We start from the raw sequence: 20,145 nt of genomic DNA, 5'->3' as shown, positions 1-20,145 counted from the left end.
GGCTTTAAGCGGGTAGACTTAACTAGAAGGAGGTTATCTGATTGGTGGCTGAAGTGAAGGCACGAGGGAAAATTAAACCCTGCACTGCAAAGTACGAATCCTCAAATTCACTTTAAAAAAATAAATCGGCTTTTTGGTTCATTAAGTATTACGGCTTGGTGGCGCTAGCCACCGTCCGATCTAAAGGGTACAGCCATATCCGTCCGTCCGTCTGTCCGTCCGTCCGTCCATCCGTCCGTCCGTCCATCCATCCATCCATCCATCCATCCATCCATCCATCCATCCATCCATCCATCCATCCATCCATCCATACATCCATCCACCCACCCATCCATCCATCCATCCATCCATCCATCCATCCATCCATCCATCCATCCATCCATCCATCCATCCATCCATCCATCCATCCATCCATCCATCCATCCATCCATCCATCCATCCATCCGTCCATCCAAATTTAAGCTTTGGGTGCAAATAAGCTGCTTGGAATCTAATAATCGTGAAATTTCTCGAACAACGCGGTGCAGTTTGTGCTGTGCATTACTCACCGGTTCTGAGCGCAGAAACTGAATGAAACAAAAGTAAGAATAAAAAACGTGCTTTGAAATACACGGGCCAGTTCATTCGTTGTACAGGTCATCACACTATTTTATGGAAGAGCATCGAAAAACGCTGCTGGCTTACGTATCTTGGAGCTTGAAGCCTTGTACAGTGCGGTGAAGTACTGCGGTAAACATAACAATGTAGTACAGTTCACTGGGAGTGCGGTACAACTGGGCGTACACATCGACATATTCATTCTTATGCATACAATATGGACAGCACATTCAAAACGACATTATTAGACAGGGTATACAAAACATGGTATTGGGATTGCCATCTTAAAAGAAGTATTAGGCACATACTATACTGCGTAGAAAAAAGACATATTATATGTGATTTTCACTACTCATTATATAGATTACCCTCGTAAACAAATTAAAAGAGAGCAAGTTGATACGTATAAGAGAGTTCTGGTTTGACACTGAAATAAAACAGTATATTTGAATTCGCATGAACTACTTATGCGAATAAAAATCCGACGTTGTCGATCACTGCGTGTAAGAACCAGCCCGTGGCATGCTGGACAAACGCCTTGCGTAAGGTCCTGCCTGGTCCCCGCTCTGATAAACGCTTGACAATAGCGGCTGCCTGGGTATCATGGAGCCATAGGTGTCCACAAACTCGCTGTACGGGCCTTCGGACCAAGATTCTACTTTGCGGCTCCGGTAGGCACGCTCCTCTTCCAAGGCCTGCGGCAATTGCACAAGTTTAGCATTAGCTGAGCACAAAGCAGGGACAATATCTAACTTCGCGGCTTCCCATTTGACAGCTACGCCTTGTAATACGACCAACCACTCCTCGAGTAGTCTACCACAGTGAAGTAAATAACGACGTTTAACTAAATAACTAAATAACAAACTAAATAACAACTGGTCACACGTGATGTCTGTGACCCCAGTCTTTGATAACGAAAAGTAAAACACCAATTATATAGGTTGTAACAAATATGGCTGCGACTTACCTTAGCTAAGCTTGGTTATGCAAGTGAAAACTTGCATAACCGTACGTGTTTACTTGGTTGCGTTTCAACTCGTTGTTTTGGCTGGCTGGTGCAATTAATCCAGCCTAAAATAAATGATCGCAAATTATGGTGAAAAAGACCACCAGCTCCTTTTCTGCGGCACTTCCTGTGAATGTTCATTTTTGCCTGGATATATTTTCTTCATTAAACTTGGAGCCGGGCGGGCTGATTCAAATTTCAATGCAAAGTGTTGTGCGGAAATAAAGAAAAGGACATAAAAAAGATAGGACAGGGACAGGTATTTCGCTGGTAGATCTTTCATCTTTTTTGTGTTTTGTCTTTATTTGCGCATACCATATTAATATTTCCTTGATTACGTTTGTTTATCCAAGTAGCCGAAGCAGTTTGCCAATTGAAAGTTTCATCACACTGCGTGCCCTTTTGAGCCTAATTTGTATATGGCTAGAAGAAACAAAAAATGTTCAGCAGTGGTATTATGAGCGGTCTTCATTGGCTGTGCAATCACTTAGGTCGTTCTCAGCGTCGTACCTAACCACGCACGCCATTGGCTACGTTGTCAGTGACGTCGTTCATCGCGTCGCAGCCATGGCACTGAGCACGCGCGCATCACTTTCTTCTGAAACCATGCCATGGACTACTCTAGAGGAGCGCCGAGACAGAGAGAGAGTTTATTAAAAAATGAAGAGATAAAAAGGATGCAATTTTCTACCTCCTGTTATGGGGTCCCGGATCAGCGCTTTTAGGGAGGCGAAGGAGGGGGAAGTAAAGCTTAAAGAAAGAAGAGAGGAGACAAGGAAAAAATTGGCAGATCCCCCATACTGTGAGAATCGATTATATGCGAAGCACAAATGAGGAAGGTTGATTTCTCACTTTAAAATCAGCACAACGTTAAGAGGCAGGCGTAAATTATATTATGCCGTACATGATTTCCATCCCATGATTACCATGTTTGAATGTGTCACTTATCTTCATCGTCTATTCACGTCACGTGATACGAAATTTAATATCACGTAACGTGATATATGAAGCTAGCGAATCGACCACGAGCACACTATGAGCGTAGCGTTTAGTCAAGCTTCACATCACATGCATGTCATAATTATTATGTTTGGACGTGTCATTTACCTTCGTCGTCTACTGACGTCAGGTCAAACCAAACTGGACATATGTGGAGCTAGCGAAACAGCCTAGAACGCGCTATCAGCGTAGCATGAAGTCATGTTTTACATGACGCGCATATCAAGATTATCATGTTTGGACGTGTAATTTACCTACGTCGTCCATTCACGTCACGCAGTACTCAGTTTGGAATATTTGAAGCGAACGGAAGGGTCGTGAGCGATTTTGAGCGTAGTTTGTTGTCATGTTCCTAGATGACATTCATGTCATGATTATCATGTTTGCCCAGTTATGTACCTTCGTCATTGACGTCACATAACACCAAATTTGGTTTATGTGAAGCTAGCGTAACGGCCGCGAGCACACCATGAGCATGGTGTGTAGTCATGGCTAGTCATAACATAAAAATCACATGCATGTCATGATTTCTATGTTCAGGACTGTCACTTATGTTTGCCATGCAGTCATGTCATACCCAACCAGATTTGCGAAATGTCATGTGAACGAAACCACCGCAATAGCAGCAAGACCAAGATATGTAAATCATGACAATAGCGACATACGTGTCACAATTTTCATGTTATAACTAGTCAAATATGATCACCATACAGCCATGTTATGCCATACCGATTTTGGTATGAATACCAATATTGCGACGGCCAGGAGGGCTAAAAGTCGTTGGCGGAAGCGTTCGGCTATGAGGCGGCAAGGTCCACACGTGCACAGAACTCGAAGAAAGCTCAGAGAGTTTGCGTCTTCGAGCATATGGGAAAAAGAATAATTTCCACCGTTGTCACAGGTAGACTGAGCAGACAATAGTAGCTCACCATGACGCAACGCTCTGTGGCCAGGTCAGGCCAGCAGCAAATAATATGCTGGAGCATTTCGTCATCACCCCACCTTCAGCACGCTGGCGATCAAGAGCAACCCGCGGAATACATGCATGCCGCAGGCCAGACGCTGCCGGTACGCAGGCGAACCAACAACCGCCGCTCGCATCTGTCCAGGAAGGGATGGTGGAGGTTTGCTGCTTGCCGCCCGCGTGTCAGGGTGGGCCATTGGTAGGCGCATCCGCAGCCCCTGCCGAGAGTAATCCGACTGGGCTACCGTCTTGGTAACAGGCGCATCGCAGTGGCGTGCTGCCTTCGTCCCCTCGTTGCCAGCTGTTCCAACGTGCGAGGGAAGGCAGTGGAGAGACAGGCGCACACCACTATCTTTGATGGCGGTGAGTTTGGCGTGCAGCAACACTTCAATCAAGCCTGCTTGGTCTGGTTGGAGCAGTGCTTGTAGGGCTAGTCGGGAGTCGCACCGAATTACCACTGGCAGCTGGGATAATGTGGCGGTGAGGTGGTGCCAAGTGAGGGCCGGTCAATTAGGCTGCAGTGGAGCTAGTATGAAAGGGAAGTCGGCCCCCGACGGTTGTCCCAGTCGATGGTATGACACAGGCAGCCGCGGCCGAACAGGGGCTTCCCCCAACGGACCCATTCGTGAACACCGGCAACTGCCCCCCCCCCCCCCAAGTCTGCCAGGGAGTTTCGCCCCGGCTGTCTGGTGGAGCTCGCATGCCGGTGTCTACCTTTTCCTGAGGTTGCCCAGCCCTAATTGTACCTCAAGAAGTTGCTGATGTAATGGAGGGGGCTAGATGGAATCAGAGCCTCGGGGACCAGCCCTTCATAGAGAGCGCAGATCTGTGCCATCCGTGACGCTGGTCAGCTCCAGAGTCTCTGAAGAAGGGCAGTGCCCCCGAATAAGCTGGAGCGGCTGTTGCCGCTCCAGCTTATCCTCGCGGTGTGGCGCTAGCTGCACCAAGGGCGTTGCGTAAGTTTGCGCTGCTTCGTCAGTCCCCTCGTAAAGCCTTATAGGACCAGCTGTGAGGTGACCTTTGGCCCCTGCTTGGCAGCTTGCTTACGATAGTCTCGACCCTGGTGGCCTTGAAGGTGGCGAGTTTTAGGACCTGTATCCAGGTAAGACGGTAGTCAATACATAGCCCCAGGTACGCCAGTACCTTATTCCCCGGGATGGGCCGGTTACCTGGCACAAGCCTTCGTATGGCTTTCTTTGTGGAGGCTTAGGGGTGAACCAGCAGCGCGTTCGTCTTAGTGGGCGACACGGTCAGTCCAATAGCCTTGAAGAAAGAGGAGAGAGCATCCAAGGAGCATTACAGAGAACTCCTTATGACCGGGAAGTTCCACCTAGGCCCTTTAACCCACAGGGCCACATCGTATGAATACAAGAAGCACTGCGTGAGGTAACGCTTGTCAATGGGCGTCGCGGCCGGCAGCCCCGTTAGCACCAGGCTGAACAAAAAGGGGCTCAGGACAGAACCTTGTGGCACACCACCTGTCACTGGCCGTGGATTGCTGAGAGCGCGTCGTACGCTAATCCGGAGGGTCCGTCCTGTCAGAAAGGCACTGATTATGGTATTGTGGGCATTTGGTATACCCATCCTCTTCATCTGTACATTATCATCATTGTCAGGTGTTGGTCATGCATCCTCATCGTTGCCACATATATAGGATCATCATCTTGGTTTGTTAATAGTGGCTATCGGCTGCTGGTTTCTTGTGCCTAATAAAGGTCTTCCAAACGAAGACTTCATTCGTGGTGGAGGGTGCTGTTCGATCTTACGTCGTCATCTAGACCGCTATACTCATTGGAGCTACGTTCAAGTCACCGGTTACCGACAAGTCGCCGCTTATTTCCAGCCAGGTGTCCGGAAATATGTCGCAGCAAGATCAGGTTGGTGCTGCAGCCGTTCCCGTTTCAGCACCACGTGCCACGCCTCCTCACGTCATTAACAGCCTCCAGTGTGAGCCCAGTGCCTTTGCTGGTATGCGCGGGGAAGATGTGGAGGAATGGCTGGACGACTTCGAACGTGTTGACGCTGCTAACCGGCGGAATAACACCTACAAACTCGCTTACGTCTCATTCTACCTTTCGGGTGTCGCAAAAGCGTGGTTCTTCAACCACCTCATCGACATCCTCGACTGACCAGCCTTCAAAAATCAGCTTCGCATATCTTTGGCACACCGGCTGTTCGTTCGGCTCTCGCAAAGAAACATCTTACCGCTCGAAAACAGCACACCGGGGAGTCGTATATATCCTATATTGAGGGTGTTCTTTGACTTTGCAATCGTGTTCATACATCGATGACAGCGCCAGACAAGGTGCTCCAGCTTCCTAAGGGGACTTCGCCCGTCGCATTCTATGCCCTTGCAATGCAGAGTTCGGCTACTGTTGTTGACGTTGGGACAACCTGTCAGCGCCTCGACGAATTTAAGTCTATACGCCTTCAACCGGACAGTGACGCAGCCCGTAGTATGGCGGATCCAAACCTGCGAGACGTGTGCACGAGAAGGGCGACTATACGCGAAGAATTACATTAGAATCCACACTACCTTCAGTGTGTCTCAATCAGCCTTCATCAACGTCATGGGGGGATGTCATCAGAGAGTCGCTCAAGTCCATGACCCACATGCCCACCTGCAGCCCACTGAAGCTCGCACTCTCCTATCATTCATGGATGGCATCACCGCCCCATAAGGCACCATCTGCTCGACGTCATCGCTACGAACGTACACGTCGGTTGCTGCCGCACCTCCCACGAGCTTTGCCACGAACTTTTCATCACACTGCCTGAGCCCTTAACTGTCCCTCTCACTGCTCTTTTTCTCCCTGAGCAATTAGCGCGATCTACTACCCTCCTTATCGATCGATTCACCCTACGTGCTATTATTGCGGCTATCGCGGTCACATTTCAAGCTTTTACAGCAAGAGCCAGCCAGACGAGCGTCGAGAGTACGACATACGTGAACGGGACTATACCAGAGGAGCCTTGTAGCAGGGCTGCCGTTATTCGTCAATACCGCGTCGGTCTCTATCTCCGTCAGCGTCGGATGAACTGCACAGTAGTCATCAATCAACCCGACGCCGTTCACCGTCGCCCTACCGCCGCTCCTCTTCTCCGCTTCAGCCTGTCTCCCTCGCTTCTGAACGTCGCCCGGAAAGCAAAGCGGTGCAGTTTTTGGAGGACGAAATGCATTCCAACACAGAACTCAAATTCCTTTAGCACGCCCTTACAATATGATTTCAGTCACAGTTGAGAGAGTGGACATTGATGCTTTGGTGGACACTGGGGCTACGTTTTCTATTATTCGTGCCGATTTGTGTGCTGGTATTCGAAAAGTCACGACACCTTATAATGGACCAACACTGGTTACAGCCCAGGGAAGAACAATTCGCCTTTCTACTCTCTGTGCATGACTGTACGAAGAACATATTTGACTAGTCATAACATGAAAATCATATCTACGTTATGAATGTCATGGTTTATATTTGACGGAGCTGAAGCTCTTCAGGTGGTTTCGTTCACATGGCATGTTGCAAAACTGGTATGGTATGGCGTGATTACTTGTCGAACACAAGTGACAGACCCTAAGATAAAAATCATGGCATGCATGTCATGCAACATGAATACATGCCACGCTCACGATGCGCTCGCGGCCGTTTCGCTACCGTCGCATATACGAAATTTGGTATTATGGGAACTGAATGGGTGACGAAGGTATGATACTGGTGCAAATATGATAAACATGAAATGCGTGTCATGTAACAACATGACTACAGGCTACGCTCATTATGCGCTCGTGGCCGTTTAGCAAGCTTTACATGTACCAAACTCGGTATTACGTGGCGCGAATGGACGGCATAGGTAAGTGACACATCCGAACATGATAATCACGACATGCGGTTCATTGAACAGCAGCACTACATGCCACACTGATGATGCACTCGCGGCCATTTCGCCAGCTAAACATATGTCAAATTTGGTATAAAGTGATGCCAAAAGATGACGAAGGTATGTGACTGGTGCAAAGATGTTAATTATGAGATGCGTGTCATGTGAGAACATGACTACATGTCACAGTCAAGGCGCCAATACATTTCGACGTGACGCGGTGCGCGTGCTCGCTGGCGTTCATTTTGTGGCGTCACGCCGGCGTGGCCACGCCAGGTGCCAGTCCTGCCATATACTCGTAGACGCGCAGCGCGCTGCGTCGCTTTGACGCATGCGCGTTTCAACGCGTCCAGCGCCCCTCCGTCACGAAAAGAGGGATACACAGTGTTGTCTGGGTAACGCATCGGCGCGAAATGCAGCATATCGCAATTCGCGCTGGTAGCCATCGGGCTCTGCCGACGGACGCTGGTCGCGCCTGGCGTCAGACTATAAAGCACTCGCGTTTTGCCAACATAGCGTCACTGTGTCCAGCGTGCGCACGCGCCAATGCTACATCGGAGTAAATTGGGCCCTTCATGATGCGCTCGCGGCCATTTTGCTAGCTACACATATACCAAATTTGGTGTTAGGTGACGTCAATGAATGACGGAATATATGACTGGTGCAAACATAATTATCCTGACACGCGTGCCATGTAAGATTAAGACAACGTACCAGGTTCATAGTGTGCTCGCGGTCATTTCGCTAGCTCCACATATACTAAAATTGGTATCACGTTACGTGAATAAATGACGAAGGTAAACGACACATCCAAACCTGGTATTCATGACACGGAAGTCATGTACGACATCCTTCACGTTCACCTCGTAACGTTGTGCTGATTTTAAAGTGACATATCAATATCTCTCATTCGTGCTTTGCATATAATCGATTCCCACTGTACGTGGGATCTGCCAATTTTTTCGCTGACATATGTTGTGTGTGACTAAGTAGATAGTTTTACGATAGACGCAGTGGTGTTTAACACCAAGCCGGAAGTGCGTGGTGCGTGCCCTTTCGGCGTGCGATAATGTGTTGAAAGCCCCGAATATACGAAGCCCCGCTTCGTACAGATTGAGCTATCCGTGCACCACAGACATGACGGACACCGGAATTTTCCGTTTTGTTTTGCTGCCAAATGTCTTCGCGGCTGCTGACAATATATGCGTGAATCGTTTCACGATGTACGCCGTAGTGTATGAGCGGATTGTGTTGCGATGGCTGAAGTGGTGCTCAGCGTAAACCCGGCAAGCGCATGTTGGGGGACTAGTTGGCAAGACATTTAGGAATATTAAACTGCGCAAAGAAGTGGATCTGTGATCGATCGTCATGTCCTTTCGTTCTCACGTCTCGTTTTTAGCGCAGTTTACTTTTCCCAAAAGTAAATCCGGGAGCGTGTGCACGCACCTTTGGCGTGATATTTATCCTGAGATTGTGTGTTTGCCATGACGCAAGAAACCCTGGGACTTGGCTTTGCTTATGTTTGAGTGTAATCTTATTCAACTATGGTGAAAAAAAAAGACGGCAGATGATTCGTGAATACCTTTCCCTTGATCAGAACTCGGCTATATGCCATTAGAAATAAACTTGATGCTATAGAAATGTAAAAAAAGGAATATGTTACGGGTATAGCATCATTAAAACTACTTAGATGCTTGCGGTAAATGTACCTCATTTTTCAAAAGGAAGGAAACACTCATCTCCCAGCTTTTCAGGTGACCTATTTTAATGTTAGTCGGTGTTATGACTTGACCATGTTATAGAACACCTTACTTGTCCACGTGCAATGCATCCGTCACCATGAATGAGGCATCCATAACCAAGTTACTACATCAATATATTGCCTATCAGGACCGTAGTTTCAAAAAGAAAAAAAAAGGATTGAAGTACGTATATGGGCTTTCTTTCTTTGTTGATTGATTGATTGATATGTGGGGTTTAACGTTCCAAAACCACCATATTGATTGATATGTGGGGTTTAACGTCCCAAAACCACCATATGATTATGAGAGACGCCATAGTGGAGGGCTCCGGAAATTTCGACCACCTGGGGTTCTTTAATGTGCACCGAAATCTGAGCACACGGGCCTACAACATTTCCGCCGCCATCGGAAATGCAGCCGCCGCAGCCGGGATTCGATCCCGTGACCTTCGGGTCAGCAGCCGAGTGCCTTAGCCACTAGACCACCGCGGCGGGGCATTGTTGCTTTCTTTGTTAGATGCAATAATATGATATCGAACAGACAATCATGCCAAACAAAAGACGTACATTTGAGGACTCGTTTTTTAGACCCAATAATAATGAGATGGAATGGACAATCATGCCAAATGGCATGATAGCCTGTTAGATCTCATTAAAATTGTGTGTAACGAAAAAAAAACACGTTCTTAATTGTACTTCTTTCTTTCATTCATAGCGAGGGTTTCGTTCTTACAGACTTGGTGCCTTCAGGTAGTATGCAGAAATTATTGGTCAGCCGCCAACTCATAATAAGTTCACAGACTACGCGACGCCTAACAAACACAAAAAAAAGATTTTCACACTCACCCTCACGGCTACTGGCCATGCTCTCACATTTAATTTACATGCACTCCATTAGGTGGACTGGGAGATGGGCACCGTGGTAGCTCAGTTGGTAGTGTATCGGACGTGTTATTCGAAGGTTGCAAACTTGGCCCTACCCACGGCAAGTAATCTTTTAGTGTAATTTTCTTTCTTCATAATCACATCAAGAAACCAAGACAAGGCATATTGTGAAACGGAGGACATTTCCCAAGCTTAGCAACGTGGGCGAAAAAAGAAAAAAAAAAGCCCTAGTGCCTGGGGAACAATTGGCAAATGTTGATTCATGAAACGATGTGCCTGGAGAAGGTACCCACATTTTGTAAAGTCCTGCAATTTCGAATCTGATACATGATGGTGGGTACATGATTGCTGTAAGAAATATCTAAATATGCACCTCTCCACAACTTCCCCCCAAATATGCAGGAAAATGCAGATGAATGATGCACATACCACGTGCACTCATTGTCTTATGGCTCAATTGATAATGTCAATAGTTGCACCATGTCTCAAAAGACAAAACTTGGTTTTTAGTGACTCTAAGGTCAGCAAGCGTATCTTTACGTGCAGAGTTGTGTACTTTATCTTTTTGTAAACCGAATGCTCTTAATACAGCTGTCATTGCTAAATAACTGAGACATTTTTATGGGTGGGACCGATTCATCTGGTAGTATCCTTGCTGTGAATAGTGGTGGGTGTTGGGCAAAGCAATATAAATCAGTCCCAAAACAAACTAAATTTTGAACAAGTTTATTTGCTGTAGGTATATAAAAAAACATTTATACCATATCAATAAAGCTGTCAAGTGGGACATCATTATTTATTGCAATAGGGGAAACAACTTCGAAAGACACTTTGGGGGAGGGGAAGGGGGGCTTGGTGTTCCATCACGGTATGATCTGCAATCTAATGTCATTGCAATCTAATCGAATGTTTTAACAGACTTTTTCGGCGTATTGCAAAACTAGCGTTATGCTAACGTTTATGCGCGCTGCCATATTGCATAAAAAGAAACAAAACAAATAAAAAAGAACAGAAGTACGTTTAGATGACGTGATTGCCTTAAGCCAATAGCGGCGCCGCATTTTCTCCATACATCTCCTGGGATATGATACGGAACACGCACCCCGGCCAGGGTAGCCCCGGCAGCGTGTTTCCATATGATATCCCAGGAGATGTATAGGAAAAATGCGGCGCCGCTATTGGCTGAAAGAAATCACATAATCTAAACGCACTTCTGGTATTCTTGTTTGTTTTTTTTTTGTTTTTTATGCAAGATGGTGGCGCTATAGACGCTAGCACAACGCTAGTTTTGCAATACGCTGGTAAAGCTTGTTCAAGCCGTACGCCCTAGAAATTACGCCGAAACGTGGGGGCTTTTCGCCGACCGGCCGCTGAAACGAGTTGTTTTCTTACGCAGCTGGTGTGCTGCAGTTTTTTATTTATTACGCGTTTGTTTGGGCTGCCGGCCGGCGAAAAGGACGCGCCACTTGAACTACTCCGGATGTCAGCTGTTTTAAGGTAAGAGGGTTGTATCACCTGTGGAATTTGTGCTGTGGTCTTCTGTGTTCCGCGCGTAAACTAAGACGAGACAAACTTGTTTCAATGTTGGTTGTTTTGTGGCGGTGTGCTGTTTCTCGCTACACCGCGCGTTCGCCCAATGGTCATTTGCCATCTTATTTCTCTTCATATCACGCGATGCACTGCCAGTTTGCGCACTGTAAACGTGCACAGTGCTTATAAATCTCATGTAGTAGAATAGCGGTTGGAGCCTAGGCGTTCCCCAGATACAACTCCACATTTAAGAAGGACACTGAAATCAGATAATGCAGTTGTCCCTCCCGGACTGATGGGTTATCTAACGTTCAAAAATGTCTTGCGTTGTTTGGACAAAAAAAATGAAATATGAAGCGGGGGAAACGGTGCATGTCACTTTACGCATATCTCTGTCATGTTGATTAAAATATGCAGTGCATGTACTTGTGTTCATGCACTGTTCTCCGTACAACCAAAATTAAAAAAATATATTGTGAAACAAACGTGGCTACTGAACTCAGAAACATAGTTGTGCGGTACAGACACACGTGGTATTGGCAGACACAGTTATTGGAATTATTGTAGCCATTTTGTATTACCGTCACTGAACATATATCCCACAAAAGTGTTGTTGATATAAACATCGACAAATGAAGTGCAAAAAATTTGCTTTGCAAGAAAAAAAAAAGAACCAGCAAGAAATTAGAGAAATAATACGCAGTATGAAAACACAGACAAAAGGAGGCAGCCGTGTTAATTCGATCGTTAAAAATAAACTGCTTTATATGTCATGCACTTCTGAAAATGAAACAATTTGTTAGCCACGGCACATGTCTGTCTCCTCATGTCTCTGTCTTTTCGTGCTATTTATCACTTCACTCGGTTTTAAATCTAAATATTGTAGAAACCCAATAACTGTAGATATGTTTCCTAGACTGTGACAGCTTTTGGGAGAAATGGTCGTGTGAAATAGGAATAATTCACATTACATGTTATCTAAGGGAGACATATTGTCAAGGTCAAATTAAAAGAACACTTCTGTTCTCAATTTAGCATAACATGCAGCAGTCAAACTTAGATAATATTTTACTGGAAGCAGGATAAAAACAGCGCCTTATGTGAAACAGTAATAAATTTTGGAGCAATTATTGTGTGTTCTAATACTTTGCGCAGATGCCATGAAGTTGCATCAGAACGCAAAGATATGTCCTCCTACCCTTTGTTCAAGCCTCACCCTGGTGGTTCTAGTTGCTAACACACTCAGCTGCTGACCCAGAATTCATAGGATGGAAACCCTGTTGCGGCGGCTCCATTGTCGATGGAGGCGAAAATGCTTTAGGCACGTGTGCCCAGATTTGGGTGCATGTTCAAGAACCCCAGGTGGTCAAAATTTCCGGAGACCTTCACTACGTCGTCTCTTATTATCAGATGGTGGCTTTGGGACGTTAAACGTCACATATCAATCAATCAATTCTTTTTGCTGAAATACCCTCGTTTCTCGTCCAGTTCATGCGAATGCACAGTCCACCCGATGTAGCTTTACTTACAGTTCATCTACAGCTTAGTTAGTTAATCTTTCTCGTAGTGATTTTTGAATGATATAATGTTATTCAGCAAGCGTGACCTCCCCCTATAAATTCTTCATGAAAATTAGTGTTGGCTTAGAGGTAGCACTAGGACTACGATATCACTCCGTATGCACAGACGTGAGCCTGAAGATCTGATTTATTTATTATTTCATTTGTTTTTTGTTACATCGTACACATTAATGGTTTTGAGGATTCATTTTAAAGTGATGTAAAAATAAATGAAACATCATGGAAATACATTTGAGACACTACCCTATACGGAACCTCATTGCTGCATGTAACAGCACTCGATACTGCACATGGCCAAGTAGTTGTTGAATTACATAGCTGGCTAATGAAAAGCCACCAAAGAATACAACCATGCAGCTGGTTGATCATAAACAAGGTAAAAAATATGAGCAGAGAAAACCCAGCAAGCTGTGTGAGATTCCATGTAAAAATTGACATATACAGCATTTTAATGTCCTAGCATATGAGAAGTAAGGACTAAAAATCAAGGCTAGGTAAAGCAAAGAGAAAAGAACTACTGTATATGGAAGATGCGTGAAAAGAGTATGGAAGGTCCAAAACCAATTAATATGAACAACCAAGTGCACTAAACAAAAATGAACTTGTCTGGCATCGAACCGTCTAGACAGGCGGATCCTTTCAAATATAGGCACTGCTGCAGATGAACACCTTTTGTGCTGATATTCACTAACCTTTATTGAACAAAAGGCCCAGATTCGCTACTTCCATACTGTTAGAAAACATTGTTTCTGATCTGCTCCTAGCTGTGTTTATTATCTACTCCGACTATCTACGTCCACCATCGTAACTTTGAATTTCGGTGTGTCGGTGAATAAATTCCAAAAATAGGTTAGCAGGATCTATATAATTCACTTTTATTCACTTTATAATTCACTATATAATTCACTTTTATTCATTGTTTTTAAGAAACGAAATTACGAACAGGCACATGCCCAGCACGGAGTCATTTAAAATGGTGGGATTTATTGCGCCCTTGGTGATGCAATCGATCCTAAGCGATTCGGCGGACAATCTCGAGCAGCTAAAACCTCAGTTTCGAGCTGCAAATCAGCCTTTTTTAGCACTTCACGGTCACACATTAAAAAAACATTTTAAATCTCTAAGTGTGAGTAGTTTACTATGTTTAACAAAACAATATATGCATACAGACTTGTATATGATGCCATAAAAATTGAAGCTAACCCACAGCTTCTCGGCCTCTTGCTGACAACCCTAAATTTCTGTATAATCTTGGCATCAGGCTTCTTGCAATTTTCATGTGATACGCATTTCATTTGCTAATCAGTACACTTTCCCTGATGCTGCTACAGACATGGATTTTTCACGCATACTACATTTACTATCAGAAAGAACTAGCCATGTGATGACGTCTGTGCTTTCAATGCAACCTAGAATTATGAGTTACAAGGAGAAGTACTTGCTGTTGCACTTTATGCACAGACTCATTAGGCTTATGGTTTTTTTGGCCTAATGAAGAATTGGTATATTGTAAATTCCAACAATATGCAAAGGGATGTTCACTAGAATGAAAGGCTAAGCTTTGTATTTTATTTAGACATTTTTTTCAACTTGCACTCATGCCAAAGAAGCAGGACCAATATACAAGGGTTGTATTTCACTGTGCTACAACAGCGAAATCTTCTGACCACTGTAGCGGTGGGCATTTATGTGGTCCATACAGTATGATAAATACAACTCAGTTACATGCATAAATCCAATAGAAGTCAGAAGATATAGAAGTACGAAATTTTGTAAAATTACTGAACACATGCGACTTATTCTAATTACATATGCATACTTCTTTCTGAAGTAAATGCAATCACTCCTCACATAACGGAATGGTGCCGCATAGAAACTTCTGATTCTGCACTTGTTTTATCACTTTCTTTTTAGTGTCCTGCCACAACATGCACCTTGACCAAGATGAACCCACACCAATTGGCTAAAATTTCTGCACTTCTCCACCACTTTCAGTGACACTTCCAGGCACACTACACTGAATTTTGTTCTCTTCTGTGCACAGGTTAGTGCAAAATATCATTTCGCAAAGTGTTTTAAGACGAGCCATGCATGCCTTGGGGTCTCGCTGAGCCTGGACTGGTGTATTGCGTAATTCTCTTAATGTTAATTATGAAGGGCGATAAAGAAAACCCAGGGCCTAATAGCGGTTTTTCGTGGAAGATCTTAGATACTGCCCCAGAAACTAAGGCTTTACATAAAATCTAAATTTCAAATTGGAATGCAGAGTGCCCAGACACACCTGTCTCTCATCCAGAATTCACTTGCGTCACTTAAAGACTGAGGAAAATGGTGAAAAGTGTGCCGCAGTAGTGAATGTGGTTCAAGAATGAGTTGCAAAATAATCAGTAAGATGGTGGGAGGCTAAAAGTAACACAAAAGTGATGCTCCACACCCAAGGTTTTAAAAAAGTCAGAGCTTCATAATTTATAATTTGATTTATAATATAAAGGCTTCATATAAAAGGGCCTTATAATTTAAAGAAATCATCCCAATTCAAGAGGCTATTCAGCTGAGATTAACTGAAAGTGACATTTGCTAATCGTGGGCTATGGAAAAGGTGTTGAATGCGTGTATTGTGCATGATTGCAGAGACAGCATCCAGCTCTAATTTTATCAAGTCTTATCAGATTCTACTCGTCATCAAGCAAGCCTCTGAAAACCTACTGCTGTGTTTTGGTCGTGAGGAAGTTGTCAATTTAAACTCGTGCATGAAAGTCACAGCGTACAATGTGACACTCATTTTTGCTCAAAAGTACAAAATTTATGAATGGCCCCAAGGCCTAACTCTGTTTCAGCAAATGACTAATTTGACCTAAGTTTATTTGCTTGTGCTAGAACCTGTGCTGTAATCACTCTCCAAGTATGTGAATTTATTCATGATGAGCGTACAATCGTATCACACAGGTCTTGTTCATTGGTGGGGCCATATGATTTCTGTACACAACAAAACTAAGTTTTGTAGTGTAAGTTATGAGCCCAACTTGGCCAGTTTTAGGGGCAATATCGGCTTGAGCTGTCATCCTTACCAGGAAAAGAAGCTCAGTGTGTTAGAAATCCAAGCCGGAATCCAGATGAAGAGCATTCATCCTGCCATAAAATCGTAGAAGTGCTCGAATATTCTTCGCAAAAACACCTTTGCAGGCATCATGTTAGGTGACGAATGACAATAATTGCTTGGAAGACGAGTAGATTTGTACAAGACATCACTTCATGTGAACTGCTTAATGAGTGGACGGTCGAACACTTCCTACTCGTTACGAAGGGCCGAACCATGATTCGCCATTCTCATCATTATCGGCTGCCGCATCAACAAATTTTGCAAGCTACAGTTAGATTGAGTTTAACTATGTTTACTTACAGGTGAGATCAGGCGATGATCGGCGATGATGGCGAACATAGGCCGAACCAACTGACTTCCCATTCTTTAGTTTTGTCCCAAACCTTGATCTGGCTCATACCGTATCCTTCCCCGGTTCACAGACGAAGCCCACTGGGTGAGGCGAATTGTTGGCGTAGTGTGGGATAGAACTGCTTGAGACGAGCTACATGCGCCAACTGTGCTTGGCTTAACTGACGACCAGCTGACGTCAGGCGTGCAACCACGTAAGTCATGTCACTCAGGCAATACACGATAACGAATGGACCGACATAGTGCGCTAAACATTTCTTGCATAAGCCACGTTTTCACTGAGGGGTCCACAACCACACGAGGTCCCCTTTTTCTAATGAAACGGTGTCGTGGCGTTGATCATACCTCTGCTTGGAGCGATCTTGCGATGCCAGTGTGCGAATATGGACAATTTAGCAGGCTTCTTCAGCTCGGCACAATGTTCGAGCAACTGAATAATCTGTATGGAGCTCGAATGGAAGTATTGTATCGAGGCAGCTGTGTGATTGTCGCGCGTAGAGTAAGTAGAACGAAGTGAAGTTCGTGGTTTCGTGCTTCGCTGTATTATAAACATAGGTGATGAATAGCCAAATTTTATCCCAGCTCCTGTGATTCGAGGACACATACATAGCCAGCATATTAGTAAGCGTGTGGTTTGCCCGTTCCACAAGGGCATTCGTCTGGGGATGATATGGCGTTGAATGGCGGAACTGCGAAGTGCAGAGACGAAGCAATTGCTCTACAGTGTCGGCAACGAACTGGCGAATGGGATCACTGATGATGACGCGTGGTGGACTACGACGAAGAACGACGGATCGTAGCAGGAAAGAGGCGACGGAATCTGCTGTCGAAGATGGTATCGCAGCGGTTTCCACATATCTAGTAAGGTGATCGACGCAGACTATGATGCAGCGGTTGTTGTTGCGAGACCGCGGAAATGGTCCTAGGAGGTCGATACCAACTTGTTCGAAAGGTGTTGTGGGTGGCGTTATAGGGTGAAGGAGGCCATGTGGACTGCTTGTTGGATGTTTGTGGCGCTGGCATTTGTCTAACTAGAGACGTATTGCTTAGTACATTCTCACATTTTAGGCCAGTAGAAGCGCTCTTGAGTTTGATGCAAAGTGCGGATAAATCCAACATGGCCTGACGTCAGGTCATCATGCGTGAAATAGAGGACGTCGTACCGCAGGGTTTGGGGAACCACTAGCAAATACCGCGCACCACTTGCCGAAAAATAGACCTTGTACAGCAGTCCATCGCGAAGACAAAAGCGCCCACTGCCCTTGGGGCTTCTGACAGTGGCGAATAAAGAGTCTAAAGTCAAGTCATTGCGCTGTTCCCGCTGGAACGTGGTGACATAGGGAAACGTGCGTGAAACAGTAGCAAAGCCATCGAAAGTGTCTGTATTATCGTCAGTCGTAGACAATGGAAGGCGAGAAAGACAATTGGCGTTGGTATGACGCCGTCCACATTTTTATGAAACATTAAAGTCGAATTCCTGGAGGCGTAGAGCTCAGCGTGCAAGGTGTCCAGAAGGGTCTCGGAGAGCAACGAGCCAGCATAGGGAATAATGGTCTGTTACAATCGTGAAAAGACGCCCATACAAATAACAACGAAACTTCTGAATAGCAAATACGGCTGCCAAGTATTCTTGTGCGGTCACAGTGTAATTTTATTTCAGCCTTGCTGAGGGAACGACTTGTATAGGCAACGACATGCTCTCTGTCATTTCGACGCTGAACGCCTTCGATGCCAATACCGCTTGCGTCACTGTGTTCTTCCATAGGAGCAGATGGGTCAAAATGATGAAGAATCGGCTCTGATGTCAGCAGAAATTTGAGTTGACAGAACGCAGCGTCACATTCAGATTTCCACTCGAATCCACTGTTTTTACGCAAGAGGCTGGTCAATGGGTACACGATGTCGGCAAACTTTGGCACAAAGCGTCGAAAATTAGAACATAAGCTGAGAAAGCAGTGACGCTTTTTTACAGACGTGGATGGTTTAAAGGCGCTGACTGCTTCAATTTTTCGGGGGTGTGGCTTGACCCCAACTTTGTCTACCAAGTGGCCAAGGATCAAGGCCAGCCGTTCACGAAACCGACACATCTTGGAGTTCAAGACCAAGCCAGCTTTTTTCACACAGTCCACAACGAGGCTCAAACGAACGTTATGCTCTTCGAATTAGCCCAAATGGCATGTCCTTGAACTGATATAGTCCATCGGGTGCTACAAATGCCGTTTTCTCCTTGTCAGCAGGGTGCATGGGGATCTGCCAATATCCTGATCGTAGATCGAGTGAATAAAAGTGATAAGCAGAATTTATGCAGTGAAATTCGTCGTCGATCCGAGGCAGCGGATATACAACCCTTTTAGTCAAGGCATTCAATCGTCTATAATGAATGCAAAACCCCCATAATCGTCTTTCTTGTGAACCAAAATCACAAGTACTGCCCACAGGCTGCCCGACTTTTCAATAACGCCCTTCTGCAATATGTCCTGAACTTGTTCAGCTGTAACTTTCCACTCGAATGATGACACCTTATAAGGTTTTTGCCGAACCGGATGGGCAAATCCTATGTCAACGGTATGATGTGCTCGAGAGAATGGTAAAGATAGTCGCTTACCCTTTTCGCCGAAGTCAAACACTGACCAATGTCGTTGTAATAGTTGGACCAATTCTTGGTGTTCATGTGACCGTAGCGTCTTGCTAACCATGCTCAAAATATGAGACTCATAGAAGGCACTCTGTTTAGAGGTGCCCACGCGGTTCTCACTTTCCTCATCGTTAATGGCTACAATAGAATTTTCCGTGACACCGTGAAGCAGTGCGAGCTTTATTCCTCCAGGAAAGATAATCGGCGCAGACGAAGAACTAAGTGCCCACAAAAACGCGCAGTTATCAGTACTTTAAATAATCGAATGAGGCACTATTACATCTTTCTTTGCACACTGAACCGTGAGAGGTTGAACGACACCATCAAAGACTGATACTGCAGCTATCAGAGTAGATACGGCTACTGAACTCGTAGACCACGGTGGAAATGCCAGCTCTTTGGAAAAAGTCTTCCGGAGGCAGTGGCTGCTCAACTAGGGCGGGAAGGGCATCACCACCGCTAACAGAAACTTCACTCGTACCGCAGTCGACGAAAGCGCCACGCTCTTGGAGAAAGTCAATGCAGAGAATAACATAATGTGTGCACCGTTTCAGAATCAGGAACTCAGTTGGGAACGCCTTTCCCACCAACAATACGTTGACGGCCCATACTCTTACGGCTTGAAGTATGTCCCCGCCCACGTCACAAAATCTACCAGAATTATGATAGGAAAACATAACTTTGCGGCCTAAGCTATCTTTAAACGAACTGCTCATAACAGAAACTGTTACACCAGTATCCACTAAAGCCGCTGCACACAGTGCGGATGATTTGATATGTGGGGTTCAACGTGCCAAAACCACCATATAATTATGAGAGACGCCGTAGTGGCAGGCTCCGGAAATTTCGACCAACTGGGGTTCTTTAATTTGCACCCAAAT

The 20,145-nt window shown here is 45.2% G+C and overlaps 1 protein-coding gene across 2 annotated transcripts in view; it reads right to left on the bottom strand.

The window, feature by feature from the left end:
• Positions 1-609: 609 nt before the first annotated feature.
• LOC142767680 (uncharacterized) overlaps positions 610-20,145 on the bottom strand; it is a 406,509-nt gene continuing 386,973 nt past the window's right edge. For both annotated transcript variants that reach the window (XM_075869856.1, XM_075869862.1), the window contains one exon: positions 610-1,292. In XM_075869856.1, coding sequence (XP_075725971.1) covers positions 1,092-1,292 — 201 coding nt within the window. In that variant the 3' untranslated portion in view covers positions 610-1,091. The remainder of the gene's footprint in view (positions 1,293-20,145) is intronic.

Source organism: Rhipicephalus microplus, chromosome 1 (assembly GCF_043290135.1).
Source record: "Rhipicephalus microplus isolate Deutch F79 chromosome 1, USDA_Rmic, whole genome shotgun sequence".
Lineage (NCBI taxonomy): Eukaryota > Metazoa > Arthropoda > Arachnida > Ixodida > Ixodidae > Rhipicephalus > Rhipicephalus microplus.
This window is presented reverse-complemented; position numbering and strand designations above follow the sequence as displayed.